The sequence below is a fragment of the Scophthalmus maximus genome, chromosome 11, assembly GCF_022379125.1.
Source record: "Scophthalmus maximus strain ysfricsl-2021 chromosome 11, ASM2237912v1, whole genome shotgun sequence".
NCBI classification, from domain to species: Eukaryota; Metazoa; Chordata; class Actinopteri; order Pleuronectiformes; family Scophthalmidae; genus Scophthalmus; species Scophthalmus maximus.
In genome coordinates this window covers 13,001,699-13,020,264 of record NC_061525.1, presented here as the reverse complement: position 1 = coordinate 13,020,264, position 18,566 = coordinate 13,001,699, and the positions used below count along the sequence as shown (strand labels likewise).

Here is an 18,566-nt window from a genome sequence, read left to right as displayed (position 1 = left end):
TTTAGTGTTTTTTTGCAAGCTTTTCTCTAAGTTCTTCCACACACATCCTGGTAAAAGGTTCTGGTCACCTCTATCGAATTAACTGACGCTGTTACCATGGTAACTGACGCCGTTTTAGCAAAACCTGCTTCCTGGAACAGGCCCCAGGATAGTTTACTATACTCTCAAGTGCGCGAACAGTAAAATAAATCAACAGATCTTTGCATAGACATTTTAAATCACACTTAACTTTTACTATAAACATAAATGCTCAAAACGTAATATGTACCAACCAACAAACCCTCTTTGTTTCAGGATTCACAGCACTCGACAACAAGAGACACTGTCATTCACCCAGCACAAACCTGACCGTCTCTCCCGTGTCTGTCGAGGTGATTTGGCTCAGAGCGAGAAACAATTTGAAAATCAGGCATCAAACGGGGGGGGGGGGGGGGGGGGGGGGGGGGGGGGGGGGGGGGGGGGGGGGGTTAAAAATTAGACTTGCAAATTAAGATATTGCTAAACTGTTTTGACATCTGTATTAACATGACAAGCGGAGATTCTGTACAGTTTGAGGACATACAAAAGAATGCTTCAGTGACCAAAAAACAAAAATTAAGTCATTGACAATATTAATATATTTATATTAATACCAACAAGGCTGTTATTTTTTATGTTCCAAGTTTAGAACATTAACCATTTGTTTAAAATTGAGGGTAGTAGTCACTGTCTTGTGGGTAGTGTCCTATAGAGTCGTCCATCTTGTCTCGAGACACCACCATTCTTCTTCATCCCCATTGATACTCAGGACCTTTCCAGTTTTCCTCCAGCTCTACTCACCAGTCTCCAGACATCGGAAACATGGTGCTCACATGGAATGAAAAGAAAAATTCACAAGGAATCTACACAAAGAACTAAAGTTGCACTTGGCCTCTTTCTTCCCTGTATAAAAAAAATATATAGTATTACCCGTTCCCCTCCAAATCTCTACTCCAAGACATTGTTACCCTCTGAAAAATCATACAGAATACAGTACATCACGTTTTGTTTAACTTCACTTGAACCGCAAAACGAGAGGGCGGGGATGGGCAGGAAACAGAAATAAGAATTTACCAAGTCTACACTGAATAGGATTCTCTGTGGATCAACACAGAAATCAGAGGGAACAGTTGAACTGCATTTTTTTGTAGTGGTGTCCACGACAACAACTCCCTTCCCTGCCCAATTCTCACAAGTCCTCTTCGCCCCGGCAGTGAGGGCGTGGTCGTGCTTAATCGTTCTTCTTCTCCCCGTCTGGTTTGTCTGTGATGGCCGTGGCATCACCGTCTGTGATGGCAGCGGCATCCCCGTCTGTGATGGCGGCAGCTGTAGCATCTGCCGCATCTGTGTTGTTCTTGGTCGGGTCCACTCCGCTGGTGCCAAACTCGTTGACCCTGTTGGGATCAACCCTATAGATCCAGCGCTGGTAAAGGTAGATGAAGAACACCACGTCTGTCGGAGAGGAGACGGAGGTTAGTCCAATGAGTAAGTAATAACAAATTTCCATCAAGTAACAACCCACTTAGTTGTAATGGTTGAATGCTGTCTTCAAACGTATAAAAATGTTTCCCGTGTTTTCATCTTGGGAGTGGCAATGCCCACTTAAGCTGTTCAGTCCAGGCATAACCTTGACGCATGATAAAACAAAACTGTTGTCAATATTCGTTATTTGAACTGTTCTTCAAACCAAAAAATATTTAAATTTGCTCTGCAGGCTCCATCTTACCCATTTTAACCAATCAGAATCCGGAGCTACCTGCAGTCATTATTAATCCTAATGAGGTCTACTGCAATAGAACTATAAAGTTGCTTATACTCTCCAAATTATTCACCATCATTTTCCTATTGCAATAAATTTCTCACCTTTTGTGTTTTTGTACGACGCAAGACTGACTGACTGTGCACACTTCACTGACCACTCAGTAAAAGAAAACATTTTAAAGAGGTCAGACAATGAGCTGAAATCTCAAAAACCTTGTGCGATTAATATCAAGGTAAAGAAAATGAAAGGAACAAAAATCATATGGGCCAAACAAGTAAATCTAATTATTTCCTCAACATAAAGCAAATAACTCCACTGAGCTGTATTTCGTGCCAACATCTCTGACTCTAGCTTGTTTAAACAGTATTTACTTACACAGAAACAGTCCCCGATAAATGATCAGGTGAAAGGTTCATTATGCAAATCAGTGAGATCCAGTGACTGACACCGGGTGGAGGTAAGGGATCATTTATAAGATGATGTGACAGACATCGAAGGGTGATGGTGATGCGGACAGTTGGTCTGGAGTGAAAATGAGTCTATTTTCTATGAAGTCAATGTGCTCAAGTCCAAACAGAAGGACCAGAGGGAAGAACAGAGTCTCTCTGGATGAATTATTGTCTGCCTACTTTAGAAGCCACACTGCTGAGCAATGGGTCAAATCTGAAACCAACTCCAGCAAAACACTGCACATCTAAACTCATCTAGATCAATCTACAAACTCAACATGGCTTCCTCACAAATGTTGGCAGGAGAAGGTTACTGAACAACTTTTGGTTGATTGAGGTGATTATCAAGCGCCCCTGATTCTGGTAAATTCACAGAAAAACACATAATCTCAACGCCTGGTTAAGAGAAGACGTACCATCTCTGAGACATCCTATCCTGTACATCATTGGCATCTTGATGACGAAGGCAAACAGGTCGTCAATAAAGGTATTGAGAGCCTTGTAGGTGAGCATCCTCCACGGGAGGTGGGCCACAGACTTCATTTTGTAGTTGATGAATAGCTGTGGCGTCATTGTAATGAAACCTAAAACAAACGTGGACAAGAAAGAGCTGGTTAGATCATATGAAGACTTTTTAAACCAGAGGCAGTGAATGAGATGGCAGGCCACAGGACTGAGAGCGCCATTATGAAGTCTAATAATACACAGGACATGGTGGCAGAGGCTACCGGGAATTATACGTAAGCATGATGCAAGTATGAAAACACGAGCAGTGTGTACACCCACCGCAACTCTAGCCTTAAAAAATTGATTCACATAAACAGGAACAAAATCTGTTCGTGTCAAGTTACCACAGAGTAAAATCAATTATACAGAAGGGGAATAGAAGGATCTCAAAGGAGAGGGCTTAGAATTAGAATGAGATGTTGAATTTTAAACAACACTGTATATTAGAGATAAAGTAAAATCTGCTTCATCTGAAATGATCATTCATCTTAACAATCTTTATTTTTATACTCATGTACGTTATCTGCTTGGCTCATATTTTCAAAATTAACATATTACTGAATCGATGACAACACTGATAAGCAATGTCCATTATTTCTAGTAAACTTATGTATTTGGGGATTTACTGCACTTTTGGGTTGCTAAAGTGTTTCTGATCTGTTAATGATAAAATTGCTATTAGTCAGAATTTGAATTCCTGTCCAATGTCCGTCTTTACACATTTAGAACATTTAGACATGTTGAATGAAAATATTCAGTTTGGTCTAATTTTCAATGTATTTAAAGCCAAAAATCTTATTTAATTGGTTTCACTTATTTTACTTGGATTATCTACCATATGTGCCCAGTTTGGATTTTTTACCTGTTCTGACTTACTTAAGTCCACGTCTAATTCTATCTACAGTGAAATAACAAGTGAGAGTGTCACAGTAAAATACATCCGATGTCTTTGGCACATGTTTAAAGCTTCAACTGATATTCAGCATAAAAGTTTGCAGTAGAAAATGAATGTTTCAGAAAGAACTTACCAAAGGTTAACAAGAAGCCGTAGAGCATGCTGAGTACCCATGAGTACCAGCCTTTGTGCTCTACATACAATAAACTGTAGATGGCATAGCAGCCAAACAGAGGGTAGAGCAGCCATGACAGGTACTTGAAGGCCATCTGTTCATATGACAAGAGAACAAAATCATCATTATTCAACTTTTCTGAAAAGTGTTTATTTATATATATTTGTTTGATGCAATGTCTTTTGAACGTGGCCAGTGCTTCTAAGTGCTGCACTTGAGTATTTGATTAACTTACGTCATCGTAGATTTTGGTTGAAGACTTCACGTATGTTGACTTGTCTGTGCAAACCAATCTTGGGAATATCCCTGCGATTTTGTTCTCTCTGTCCAGCTAAAGAAAGACATTACTTGAATTATGGTCCAGTAGCAGGAAGAAGGAATGTCATGTACAGATATAAATGGTGAGCATTTGGATTGACATGAAGTGGAACAAAGGAAAGTTGGGAAAAAATGTGACTTTGAGGTCGTAGAACATAAGACTTCATTAGCTGCCACTTTTTTGGTTGAATGTGAGCTCAGCAGTGAGACGCACTGCAATAGGACATAGTCAGGAAACAAAGTGTTGTTTTGACTTACTTTGACGTCCATGACCTTGGTGATTTTCCACAGGTCAATAAGAAGGCCGATGAAGACGCTGACCTGCACCACAAAGTTGGTTTCGTTGTCGAGTATGTACAGCAGCACAACCAGAGACTGAAACACTCCAAATATGATGGAGCGCACAGACAGGCCTTCTAGAGACTGTCTACTGTTCCAGAACTGGATATCTGAGGAGGAGATGGTGGAGAGGGTGAGGCTATGAGATGGACTGACATTGTCAAACTATTATTTTGCAGTTTTGATGAATCCAGAGTGGTTTGTTGTTAACCTACCATTCTTAAAGGCAAGAAACTCGAAGATGCTGTGCACAATGGAGACAACTATAGTGATTCCCAGCAGATATGGGTTGGTTTCCAAAAGGGCCACCTATAAAAAGTGTGTTTTTCATCTCAAGTTATAGGTTTAAAACAATCTCAATTTTAATACAGTATCAGGTCTGGTCTATCTGGCTCTATTTTTCTGTCTGTGTGACCCTTGACCTCTTACCTTGACAGAGTCTTGGTCTTCGTCGGACTGCTCATAGGTGTCATCGGGCAGGAAATTCCATGGCGAGCGAGCATTCTGGGCAGCGTACAGCTGCCAGCGCCACAAGGACAGGGGGCAGTAGGTGAGACGCAGTGGCAGCTTTGTCAGGGTGTCGTTGATGGGAAAGTAATCTTTCTGAAGGTTCCAGTAGTCATTGAAGTACACAATGGGGTAGTAGTCACCACTCACTGCATCAAACTTAACATCTAGTGATAGATGGGGTAGAAAAGTAGTGATGTCAAACACTGTTCGACACAAAAATGAAAGAAAACTTTTTTTTTGGGGAGAGGTTAAATTTCTGTTTAAAAAAAGCATTTCTACATTTACGGCATTGTGCAGTAACGACTCAAAGGTCAGTAAGATGAACTTACGCTGGTCAAGAGGAGGGGGAACAGAGCCCTTGACCCAGGCTGTGTGGTCATCTACCATGTTGATGGTGAGGTTGGGATGCCAATGAGAAATGATCTCCACAGGACCGTGGCTCTCTGCTCGCTGTGAACAAACACATTTCAGGGTTTAGAGTGAAAGGTCAATGAAGAAAATGGGATACACCATCAACTCATTTTTAGTCATAACCTCCTGCAAGTTGAACTCTTGTAGACTTACTGTAGACTGACACCCATAATGCAACCCTCTTATACATACACCCTCCTTCCAAAAAGAATATCTGATGCATGTAAGACATGTTGTCCTTTTTCAAGAGTGTAGAGAGGTTTTTTCTGTTTATTCTTGTAAGAGTAGTCTTACAACTGGTCAATGAAAAATCTCCAGTGTATTCTTCATAACAAACAGTGTAATGGAGGCACAATTTCTAAATGACCTCAAACCTAGTTTATAATTTTCTGTAATGTATTCATGGTCATAAACACCCTCTCCGATATAAATTGCAAAACTGTTCTTGCAATAAATTGGCTCATTTATCAGTCTAGCTCTACAAAATAATAAAACAAAATAAACCAACCTTGATCATTTCGGGATCTGCCTCTGTCTCTCCTGTTAGTAGATTCTTGGTCTTCAGAAACTTTCTTCGTTTGAATTTATTCAGCACTGACAAAGAAATAAAAAATGGTTAACACTTTTTTTCTGTTACTATTTCTTTTGTTTCAAGTAGTATGTTTTTTTTGCACTTGTGCTTACTTCGTGTTGAATGAACTGTTGCCAGTCTGCGATACTGCCCCTTGCGTTTGGGATCTGGGTGGAATCCACTTTTAGTGAAGTAGACGTGCATGTAAAGGGAACCATTCTTCAGTAGTTGCTGCATGCACACCGTACAGGGAAAGATATTAATTTCATGTAAATGCACAGCCACATTACAAATCTACCAGGGTCATTATCCACTCGTCTTTCTGGTCCAACACCTGTCTCACCACATAAATCCTGTCTAAAACCCCTTCTCTCACATTGCACCTCCCCTTTATCCTCACTCATCCCCACCTCTGGGATCTCCATCTCCTCATTGTGCTGGTAGCAGCCATCACCGTCCTCCCCCATGTTCCAATCTCCGTAGACCAGGTCCCTATGGAACCAGAACAGGGCGTCTGTGTTGTTGAAGTCAGAGAACACCTCCTCCTGAGACATATACACATACAGGTCCTGGAGACACAATGAGAAAATAAAGGTGTTAATGAGATTAGAGAAACAGAGGAAAGAGAGACAATTATTCTGACAGGGAGAGATTCCATATGTTTGCTGATACATTAAAGGATCAGAGTGTGACAGGTGATTCAGCGATGAGCAGCATCATTTCAACTAAAAATATCTCATCAAACCACTGGCTATAGGGTTAAGGCAAAGAGGGGACAGGTGCAATACCATTAGGGTGTCCTTGGGGAAGAGGTTCCTGCTGGGTACCCTGGGTGCCCCGGCTGGTGTGTTGGGGTCAGGCGTGGACGGCCCACGGCGGAACCAGCTACTGATCGCCCAGATTATGAAGATTCTGGAGAAAAAGCGAACCGAACCGAAAGGAAAAAGAGATTAAGTAAAATAATAATTTAATTAAAAGATGGAAAGAAGGAAAGAAATGATAAAAGACAGATGATATAAAAGAGGAGAGCAAAGGGGGGCGATGAGTCACATTAACAATTAAACTTGTTAGCAAATGTACAAACAATGGATACATTGGCATGAAAAAACAACATAAAAACGTATTCAATTTCGACCTTTTCTCTGGCAATCCAAAGAGCTGCTGCAGGAGAGTGAAACCAAAAAAGGGGCTAATCTGATTGAATAGTATCCAGTCAAACTGCATTACAATCATACTTAGAGAAACGCTTTTCTTGCATCATTAATCATCAGGTCAAGAGAGACACACTTCGCAGCACACTGCGGCAAACAAACAAATATTGCCGACATATCTTAGAATTTCTAACTTCCATCCTCCCTGTGCTTGTGGTTTTCTTCAATGTCCTGTCAAGGCAATCCCGAGATTCAGATCCCACCCAAAATTTGGTACATCCGTACCAAAGTAAGCTTTTATCTTGGGGCTGGCTCTTTTCACTGCAAGCCTCTCAGATTAAAACACAAACAGAAGAAGAACTCACCTGAAGAGGACTCCTTTAATGACCTGCCATGCATTAGGTGGTGGTTGCTGCTGCTGTGGGTCCTGTGCATCTCCAGCTGTCTGCACAGCCTGGCCATCTGTTGCTGCAGCAGTTCCATTGCTGCTCACCTACAGACAGGCATACACACAAACACATGATTTACTACGCAATTGCCTTTGACGTTAAGCGGTGTATTGACACAAATTAAGACGTTTGTGGTCTTTCCTGAGTGCCTTGCCTCGAGGCTTCTCTTCCTCTCCCCTACAGCACAACTGTAGGCAATGTTGAGGACATTTCTGACCCGACCCTTAGAATGTCTAGTGTAGTTGCAAGGATTGGTTGACCTTTGTCCTAAATTTACTGAGACAGACTGTTTCTATGGAGACGGCCATTATGTCTGTGAGATGACGACACAAGATTCTGAGAGTTAAATACATCACTCCGACTGGGCTAGGGGAGGTTTTTGGGATGCAAATGGGATTTTTGCTCAAGAGCAGCAGTATGCTCACCGCAGTTCACATTACAGCCACTGATGCCCACCTTAATAACAAGGTTATATGATGCTACATATAGAACCTTTAATATTCTCTTTAGACAGCTGGGTGGACAAAGTAAGACATTAACATTTTTTTTAACGATTCATAGAGTAAGGTGGTCTGAACAGGTGAGTTTTCAGTCTGCGACAGAAAACATATCCAACATATCTTAAATAACTCTTCTAACAGCCACATTCATGTGAGCATCAGCAGACAAATTTGCATATTAAAGATCAATAAAAGTCTCAGTTAGCTCTTTTAGGCAATTTCACCCATGACAGCTTCAGTGTGTCCATATATCCCCCACCCCGCAGCAAGGCCACACTCTTTTCAAGTGACACAATAGACAAGCACATGCCAAGTCATGAGACTCGTTCACTATCTAAACATCTAATCTCCCCCGTTGTCTACAACACAAGGGAGACCAGCGACGGGCCTTTAGAAACAAACAAGATGTTTGACAAGTTCTTTTCATTTAACAAGGTGCCATAAGGCCTTGAAATTAGTGAACAGTGAAAATGTAAAGGTTTGTGGTAAGCCATTGTCCCTGCACCATTATGAACATAAGATTACAAGGCCATGGAGTTGCTCAGAATAGGGCTTTTCATTTCCGCTGCCGTGACCTGTTGTGTCAAAATAGAGGCAATTCTATCAGAGAAATGGATCTCCGTCGCCTGGAGGCATCAAAGAAATAAACATTAGACAGACACATTACCAATAGTCAATGGGTTCTGGTCAAGCTGAGGATAATAATTTACAATTTACAGACTGAACAAGGATTAACAATTAACCACCTTCTTCAGGGTTTAGAGGAAATACTTCTCACTGGATTGTCAATGTGTGTCAAGCAAGAGGAATGCAACAAGTTAAGATAAGACAATGGTTCACAGAGAAATGGAAACTGCTCCTCCCCCTTAAATGTATATTATAAGCTGCTTTCATTGAACACTGAAGTCTGGACATTCTCCTGAGCTTTTCTGTATTGGCTATAAGTGAGAATGCAAATGTCCACAAATGTTGCTGCGGATATTTTCTAGATCAGAGTGACCGCATCTAAGAATACGGCAGGAATATCTCCGGAAAAATAAAAAACCCAGCTGTTGTGAACACGCTTGGCGAAGACAATTTCCTGCTGCGTTCATAATATGTGAATAGCAAACTCCGGAAAAGGTCTGGACCCTAGTTTCTGGAGTTCATGTAAGTAAACCGCTATTCAGTGACAGTTTCCTTACAGGTGGAAGCAAGCAATGCAAAATAAAGGCATATAAATAAAGTTAAAATCTTTACCCATGCAGACGGTCTCTCCACAGTCACTAAACATGCAGCATTTTTAAAATGCTCATTTTTAGACAACACCAATACTGTGTGTTGTGCCATCCTGGGTCCTGGACTGCGAAGCAAGTTCAGGATATGTTTTGTTATCTGGCTTGAAGTAACCTAACATTGACCATCCTGGATAAACTGTGCTACGAAGCTGGATATCGACTGTCTCAGTCAACCCTTGGTAGAAGACACATGCAGAGGACACAAGCCTGTATGAAATCAACCTTGTTTTAAGAAAAAATTTGCAATATTGAGAAGTACTACACTAGTAGCCACAATCCCAAAATGTAACATCAAAGGCTCTGATTGCTTGGAAGTCATTGGAAAGGCATTTGCAATGGTTTATTGGATGAGTAGTTCCTTCACACTTATGAACGCCTATTTTCTATTTTCCCATTGTTTTTTGCTCAGAATAAAATGTTTCATGGTAATGAATCATCTCTTGGTTTAGCAGATTGGTTCCAGGCTTAAAACTCTTAATATAGGGATTTTGTGAAATGTCAATGAAGTGAGTGAATCAGAAATTATTATTTGTCACGCTACTCTAAACTCCATCATTCCCCGTCAGGACCCTGTAGAATGATGACGCTGGTTTTCCAGTAATCTGATTGGTCAGTAGTTGGACTGGCTTTGATCTCGTATCTCGAACTTCACCTTCTACCAAAGTGATTTAAGAAGGGAACCAGCTTCACAGGACTGAAAACCCCAGTCCTTGAGCTACCTCGATAACCGCAAATCCTGCTTCATAGAACAGGCCTCAGTGAAACCAAACTGAGTAATTGTAAATCAGAACAAACACCCTTGGTTAAATCCATTATTAGCCCCTGAAGTGTTTCCCCTCAATTTAAAAACCTCAGAAATTTCTCCCAGCTGGTTCATCAGCAGTGGGTCACAATAACAACATAACTACAATTTCTAAAACTAACAGCGGAACTATCCTGACAGAGCAAATGTAATATAAAAGGGGGCACTAAGCACACTATGTAGCCTTGCCCTAGTTCCTTCCCCTTGTGTATTACCATTACAAGCATTGCTTTTTGTCTCAGATAAATTCACCACAATAGCTACAAAAACAAATAAAATAATACATAAAAAATGTAACTGATGTTTTGAAGGTATTTCCAGAATCTTAAAAGACACAACACTGTCTGGAAAAAATATGGTTCCCTGAACAATAAAAAAAATTGATTTGTGACCCATTTCTCAACATCTTTCGTACACTAATAGTTTTAATTAATGGTCGTGAATGTTGTTTACCAACTCTTCAGATTTTTAGGGATTCATCTTCCCTTTATCGTCGCCCACTCTTCAACTGAATTGTTTTGAGGCTGATACTCCAGTGAAATCTAAAGAAGTCAAACGGACGTCACTGACATAACCCTGAAATAATTCGTTGTTCAATTATTTAATTTTACTGACTAAAAGAATTGTGTTATAAAAATAAAGATGTACCAAAACATTTGCTCCTTTTTTTTTTGCTCCTTGCCACAGTAATCAGTTTCATCAGATCGACGTTATGCATCACTAGAAAGGTTCGTGTGGCCAGAGACATATTTCATAAAGAGCAGACGGAGAGCAGTGGTTTGCCTCTTGAATGGGGATGACTCTGTTCGACCTCTGCTCGCATGTGATAAGCATTAGTCACCGTGGGGAACAATTGCCGGGCTGCTCGTTACCACCGTCAAGGCTGCATGACCCCTGGATGTTAACAGGGCAGCCGTCTGCTCATCGGGCCTGTTGACAGGGAGCGAGTGTCCATGTGAAGACCTCGCTGCTGGAGACTGGCCCGGCGGATGACGACGAGCCCGGCGGATGACGACGAGCCCGGCGGATGACGACGAGCTGCGCCGCTCGGGTCCGGGTCCGGGCCTTGTGGCTCTCCGACACCGCGCGGCCGCCAGCTGGCGCACAGCAACAGCCCCGGAGTCCGCCACACGTCGCCACACGTCGCCTCGCGTCTACGCTACCGTGTGTCCTCGGGCGAGCGTTCCCCCGCTAGCGCCGCTCGCTCTCCGGACATGTCGCCCGCTAACAGTCGGGGTTTCTCGGCTCGTCGTTGTAAAAAAAAAAAAAAAGCAACCGGCACTGACAACGTCACGGGGGCTCGTGTCGCGAGCGGCAGCGCGTCGAAATGTTGCCGCTCTCGACGCTCGAGCCGACAGAAAGCGGTCACACTCGCCCGGACGTGAACGGTGAATGTGGTGCGAGGACTGTCATTCATTTTACCTCGCCGTTGCTCACGACAGCCGTCTCGTCGCCCTCCTGCGTCGCCATCTTTCCTTGTCTCTATCGCGCACACGCCACACCACACTGCTGCCTGGGAAACTGCGCGCAGTCTCGCGAGATGTCAGCGTGTCGCGTCATCGGAGTGACGTGGCTCTCCAGAGGAGGGACGAAGAATGGGAGGCGGTTCGTTTGCTTATTCCTTTATTTTTTATTTTATTTGAAAATGTACAGAAAATACTGTTCCGTCATAATAACACTGATAAGAGAATCAGGAAAAATATCACACAACAAAAAATGAAGTAACCTGAATTAGAAAAGGACACGTTGACAGACAATGAGAAAGAAAAGAAAGAAAGACTGAATTAATCTAGTCCATGATTAATTGCCATTAAGATATAATGCCCAATCCAAGTTAATCTCATGGATTTTACAGCCTTTCCTTTTTCTGATTTACATGAGTAACATGTCAATATCAAGGCTGGAATCACAAACTGGGCAAAGTGCCTACATATTTTGAATAACTGCAAGTTTGTTCGAAAAAAGTTTAACTCCTCATTAAATAGAGTAGTTGGTATTTGGGTGCCTGCATGGGGAAATAAGGAAAAGAAGTATTCCAAATCTTTTCAGATGACAAACACACATTTATTTCTGACATCAGGTAAGCACTTCAAGACTAATTCATTACAGGTGTAGAATCAACTTTTAATATTGAGGGAGGCCTTTTTCACTCGTGTGGAATCATCCATGTTTAAAACTTAAACCAGTTTACCTCATCGTAATTGGGCCAACTGAAAAGAGCTGTGGGGCTAGACTTCCTGTGCATCTGATAAATATTGTAAACTGCTTTTTGTGACGAGGCTGATGAAATAGCATGAAAGTCCACACTGTTTCATGTACCTTGACTTGTAATGAAAGCTGTCTAAATAGGGAAAGGGAGCATGCACTAGCTGGTGTTCCAAGTTGCTGTTCTTATTATACACTAAATCTCAGCCAAGCAATGAGTCCCTATTATAATAATTGCAGTGGTCAAACCCTAACATTTCCTCTTCATTGCATTTTGAAGAGAAATACAGAATTTTTAAACAAATATGATCAGTTCATGAAATGTAATGCTAAATTGCTGTATGAACAATAGTATAATTATTCATTTCCTCAACATGCTACATCAAAATGCTCATTACTGATTTTTACAGCACTAATTATAGTAACACCCTGTTAGGGGGCATTCTTCAGTACTTTTACTTTTGAAACTCTAATTTTGCTGATAATGCATCTGTACTTAATATTGGAAAATAAGGTTTTACTTCAATGTAAGGAGGAGGGCAACCATTCCACTACTGCATATTTGGAAACCAGATCATTATACAATCCACAAATACATTATTGGAATGTATAATAAATTCTGTCATGTCAGCCATGACACCATTTTTAATAATAACTCAGCAGCAAGTAATACAGTAACTCGATTGGTAAGTAGTTATTTTCTCCTTCAGAGTATTTTGCATGCTTTAACTACATATTTGCAACATAATGTTCCTGCACTGTAACGTGTAAAGTCAATTTTGTTAATAAAGCCCAATTCGCCTCAACGGATTTTACAGCAAGTACAACAAACTGTATATCACCATCTATTGTTAGAACCTGAATTCAGATTAGGAAACTCCACAAAACGCTTTATAGTGAAGAGAGACATGCAACAGATGCACAATATACACAGAATTGTAAGAGTAAACATAAAATGCAGAAAATATTGCCAAGTGCCATAAATCAAGTTTCTGGCAGAGTTTAATTGGTTCATGTTACATTACACATACAGGCAAATCAACTCAATTTGATAAGCTACTGTAGTGACCAATTATTTTTTATCATGCAGTACCCTTTGGCACAAAGTAATCCAGCACCTTTGAGATTATCAGAACTTTTCAAAAAGAAAAGAGAACAACACACTTTTGTATATGTGGTACTGGCATTTCCTTGAAAAGAAACCACACAAATTATTCATCGACATTTTTCTTTAGACGACAAAAAAGGCATGGTAGCAGAATTCAACTTATATACAAAATAAAATATGATAAATCATTAATGAGGCATGTCATTCAGTTCAAATGGACACAATCAAACGCTGAGTGTTGTTGTGACTATAGAGAAGAACTGGTAAATTCAGAGTGAGCACGACATAATGTTATTTATGTAGATACAAGAGCAGCAAATACATCATTTCAAAGTTTTACAGTTTTTAGGGGTTCATTGTTTTTTTAATATATATAATGTTACACTGATGACCAATTAGGTATTGATGGTATCTAATCAAAACTATGCATAAAGTGGTACAACTCTCAAAGTTACTTTTACATCTCCACTACATGACGTCTTACTTAAGCCACCAACCTGAACAAAGACTAATACTATATATTGTAAAGCTTAAAACAGCATGAAACTCTATGTGTTGTACTTATATGGAAATCTAGGGAAAGACAAAATGCCTGTCGGTAATGACTTAAAATTTAATGTTACTTTAAATGTATGTATTCATACAATCTAACAGTTCAGGTTGAGCTCTCGTAGAAAAGGACTCACACGATTCAGCCCCCAATGAAACTATTTTGGACACTGCAATGGACATTTTCCAGAAAACACTTTTGGATACATTTTTGGATTTTGTCAGTCCATTTGTATACAGAGGACCTTTTCTCACATTAAGTAGATGAACTGCCATTTCAATGCCTTTTATTTCAGAGATTCAATATAAACGGTAAACATTAAAGTGCAGACGATTTAATTTTCAGTCAGAAAAAAACAAAAGGAGAGTTACATCTTGTATCGACTTGGAAGCCTAAAAATTTAACTGTTTTTACATACCAAAAATAAACACAAAATGAAAACTAAGGAATTTAAAGATGTTCACAGAGGAAATGTATACATTTGTATGTTTACACTCTTATTCCAGGCATTTAACACCTATTTAAACAACGACAACTGCAAGTATAGCAAATGGGAACAAGAGTTTTTGTTTAAAGGGGTGGTAGCCCTGACTCAAAATACCAATAACAGCTTTGTTTTTTTATGGATTATTAAGGCTACTGTTGCAGGGAGGTATTTTTTTTCCCTCTTTAACTGTGAATTTCTTGTTTGACAATTTGTTTGGGAAAATGTTGGAATGACTTGAACCATTGACTGATGTTACTAAGTGCGTGGAGTGAAGAACTACGTATGAAATTGCTGTCTCACATGAAGAAATAGTCTCCTTTATCAAACACTTGTTTGTGTGAGCTACTCTTGTTTTTTATCCTGTATTACTATCATATCCACTACACCAACAGACCAATATCTGACATTCACTTCTGTTGTGTTGCATCAAAGTTATTGAGGCTAAAATGCCTTGGGAGGAAACCTTCAAAAGAAGGACAAGACAAACAAAAGACATCAGTTAAAATGATAACAATGATTCCCCTTCAACATTTGTGAATGAATAACTTATGCTTGACACTTAAAATACAGGGCAAAAAAAACCTACACAGTCCTACATCTCATCTAAACCATAATCCTCCTCAGGGAAGTCTCCCACGGTCACGCTCAGGGGCTTCACAAATCCACCATATTTGTTCTCACAATCAAAGTATTGCTTCCCTTCAACGCTGTGGAGACATAATTTAAAAAAAAAAAGGGCCAAGGTCATTGACATGATACATCGAGGCCAACAGAAAAGAGATTGTGCATTGCTTAAAATAAGAAAAGAAAAGATAGTGCTCTTACGTTCCATTGTGCTTTCCTAGGGGCTCATCGTACTTCACACCCACCCAACTGCCTTGCTTGAAATCTGTTGTACCTGCAATGAACGTAACAACATCTTATTTTTTGTAGTTTGCCTGGTCATGATACTAAATCATCAGTCCTAATAACCGGCCAATTTTTTTTTTCATCTTTAGATGTGTTTTTCAACACTGTTCTCTGTGTTATACGTAAGATCAGAGGCTAATATGCCATACATTTGAAGATGATTACTCATGACCAAAGTGAACTGCCAGAACAACATCGAATGACTTGGCAAACCAGCTTTATAGCTTTATTCACACTTACCAACATACATGACTGTGCCAAGCTTCAGTGGTTGCCCTGGGACCTGCACTTGGCATCGGCTGCCAACAGAAATGGCATCAGCTGCAGCCCTCTGTTCCTCTTCTTGAGCAGCCAGCTCGGCTTTCTTCTTGGCCTTTTCTTCCTCATTGAAGTGACCGATACGGTGTTTCTTCATGAATGACCTTGCTGAGTCTGAGGGGTGAAAGTATTATTGTACTAAACACAGGACACATGAATATGACTGTGAATGCTTCAGAAGCCGTTATTAAAAAAAATTGGAACGGCTCATTTTCAATGGTTAGCAAAAAAATTACAAACCTTTCTATAGATGCTGTCTTATGGAAGTATTAAATGCTTTGTATATGACTTCAATGAACAGTCGATTTTCATTGACTGTTCTGCCAATTATTGTCTGAATTTAATTAATACAATATATTGACTTAATCATCAATTAATCAATTCATTTAAAATCTTCAATACTTAATTAATTGTGGAACTATAATGTTATCCTTTGCTATAGCAATAGCCACATTTGGTCTGAAAATTTAAAGGAATACAGTACTGTGTGTCTTATTTCAATAAGAACAGAAGAATAGTTTATTCTGTGAGAATTAGGAATCGGAGAAAATGGTTAGTGTAGCAGATTGTACCTGGTTTCTTTTCATAAGCTTCTTCTGAGATTTCAAACTTCTCCACTTTGGAAACATCTGTAAACTCGCCCATCTGGCCTCCACTTCTATCAATAACCTGAGTAGAAAATGAGTTGGAAGAAAAAACTCACTTAAAAAAAGGATTTTAGTCAATATATAGCATACAGGTACGTCACTTCAGTTCGAAACAAGCAAGGTAATGCAACAATAATGTAATGTCTGGTTTGTCTGGAGTTTTCCCCCCCACATCCGCCAAGTGCTTGCTCATTGTGGGAACTGTTGGGCTTCTCTGTAATATTGTGGGGTCTCGACCTTATTATAAAAAGTGCCTTGGGATAATGCATGTTGTGATTTGGCCCTGAATTAAATTGACAAAGCTGTAAGGAGCAACTATTATCAAGACTCTTGCTTGTTTACAAAATGAAAAGCTTAGAAGTGCTAAAATGTTATAAGTATAGTTATAAGTGTTATGAATCCACTATCCACCATCTACACAGCAGATTCAAACTCACATTCAAGCCACCAGTTCAATGAAACAAATTACACATTACCAGTACCTTCATCACATGCAGTACAATGAGTTAAATGTAATATTCATTACGTTCACCAAGTTAATGCAGAATGTTGAAGTGCAAACTCAAAGACAAATACATGAACTCGACTGGCACCTGTTTTGTAAACACATGAAATAAATTTCACACAATCTGTTAGATTAAGAATGTATATCATCATATCTGAGGCTATTTTCTTCTTGCCCACATAAAAACAGAATCAGATTTGGATCCAGGGACCCATCAGCAGCCCGGCGCCTACATATATGTAACTACAAAATGACAATAGTCAGCTACATACATGTATCCTACAGTCATCATCCACAGGATAGGAGCCCAGCAAAGCTTCATTGTCGTCCATTTTCTGCAGGAACTTGTCTGAGACACTGTATAACTCCAGGTCCATGCTGGAGGCAGGTGCGCCCACAATCATCTCCAACTTTCCCTAATAACAGTAAAAACAAAATAGTACACGCCATTAAATAACATTTTTAGATATCGAGGGGGTCTGTGATAACGTAAGGAAGGCAGAAACAAGTAATGATGTCATTATAAAGTATTGTGCGGTCGAATCGTGCATCTTTCAAGGTGTGTAACGTGTGAGTTGTTGCAGGATGAGGCTCACCTTCAGTTCTGCAATAACGATCCCCCTGTTGAACCTTCGCTGCACCTCGAAGGAGGAGATGATGCTCGTTAGGCGCACATTCACAGTGGGATTGGTCACTACTGTCATTTGGCCCTCCATCGTGCAGGCTGTTGGTCAAAAACTGAGAAGGGAAGACAAATAATGTGACACACCGAACTATAGGACTGACGCATCATCTTAGTCTTACACACATATATATAATCCCTGATAAATACATGATTATACTTTGATTCAATGTGTTTATTAGCATTTTAAAGTCTCTGTGACGACCCACAACAATAGAAACTACGCCTGCTTTCAACCAGTAGATGGTTGTAATAGCTGGTGTTGAAGTTTCATTGTTCTGTCACTACTACGCATGTTCTACCGAGCTTTGAAATCAGTGGTGACGTTTGCCATATCTTTTTTTTATCTCTTACGTTTATACAATCTACGAGCTGTGGTCCTTCAAGTTTCACAACACGTTCCCTTATCCTAGCTGGCTGGTTTGTGTTAGCCACAGGCTGCGTTAGCTGTTTGGGAGGCGGTTCGCAGCACAACAGTCACGTTGGATCGTCAATGGAGACACACTGAGGGCGCTCGGCGCGACGGAAGTTTGCAATACTTACTCACAAACCTGTGCGTTTTCTTCGGTGATATTCAAAGAACGTTGGCTTGTCAGTGAGTCAGTTGAACCTGATGAATCCGTTACTTTTGCGTAAAAAAACCCCAGTGACGATGGTAAAACTGGCCTCGGCGAGTGCTTTGAAAATTACAACAGCACTTCCTGATACGCCCAGCTCTGGAACGTTCTATCCGCCAGCACACTGCACAAGCACCAATCACATCAGGGAGCGAACGAGCTTGACCAATTGTGTTTTCCAGCGTAACGAATAAGAGCTCTGGGGACGCCCACTTACCAGTAGATTGACACAATTGATAACCAATCACCAGACAGAAATGCAAGCTCCCGTGGCCACACAGTGGCGCTGTGCTCCAATACAAATAAAGACACATTTTTTAAGAGAAGACATTCAATCCGACATTTGGCCTTTTGTTTGGAAGTCAGTGACTCTGTAATGAGTAAATATTGTTTGGTGCTTTATA

At 40.4% G+C, this 18,566-nt stretch overlaps 2 protein-coding genes across 6 annotated transcripts; both read right to left on the bottom strand.

The window, feature by feature from the left end:
* Nucleotides 1–493: 493 nt before the first annotated feature.
* On the bottom strand, nucleotides 494–11,707 carry clptm1 (CLPTM1 regulator of GABA type A receptor forward trafficking). 2 transcript variants are annotated; one of them, XM_035623904.2, is made up of 14 exons: nucleotides 11,557–11,707; nucleotides 7,472–7,599; nucleotides 6,744–6,867; nucleotides 6,366–6,524; nucleotides 6,069–6,186; nucleotides 5,893–5,978; nucleotides 5,303–5,423; nucleotides 4,893–5,137; nucleotides 4,679–4,772; nucleotides 4,383–4,573; nucleotides 4,042–4,137; nucleotides 3,765–3,900; nucleotides 2,646–2,813; nucleotides 494–1,470 (listed from the first exon to the last, which is right to left on the bottom strand). In XM_035623904.2, the coding sequence occupies exons 1-14, from the start codon at nucleotides 11,602–11,604 to the stop codon at nucleotides 1,250–1,252; spliced, it is 1,935 nt and encodes a 644-aa protein (XP_035479797.2). In that variant the 5' UTR covers nucleotides 11,605–11,707; the 3' UTR covers nucleotides 494–1,249. The 2 variants fall into 2 exon arrangements, with proteins under 2 accessions (XP_035479797.2, XP_035479796.2); XM_035623903.2 differs by lacking the exon at nucleotides 11,557–11,707 and adding an exon at nucleotides 9,295–9,399.
* Nucleotides 11,708–13,304: 1,597 nt separating this feature from the next.
* Nucleotides 13,305–18,260, bottom strand: tbcb (tubulin folding cofactor B). 4 transcript variants are annotated; one of them, XM_035623915.2, is made up of 7 exons: nucleotides 18,089–18,260; nucleotides 17,460–17,587; nucleotides 17,136–17,279; nucleotides 16,284–16,380; nucleotides 15,634–15,825; nucleotides 15,310–15,382; nucleotides 13,305–15,191 (listed from the first exon to the last, which is right to left on the bottom strand). In XM_035623915.2, the coding sequence occupies exons 2-7, from the start codon at nucleotides 17,577–17,579 to the stop codon at nucleotides 15,077–15,079; spliced, it is 741 nt and encodes a 246-aa protein (XP_035479808.1). In that variant the 5' UTR covers nucleotides 17,580–17,587; nucleotides 18,089–18,260; the 3' UTR covers nucleotides 13,305–15,076. The 4 variants fall into 4 exon arrangements, with proteins under 4 accessions (XP_035479808.1, XP_035479806.1, XP_035479807.1 ...); XM_035623913.2 differs by having other exon boundaries at nucleotides 17,460–17,601; nucleotides 18,089–18,259; XM_035623914.2 differs by having other exon boundaries at nucleotides 17,460–17,601; nucleotides 18,097–18,257.
* Nucleotides 18,261–18,566: the final 306 nt, after the last annotated feature.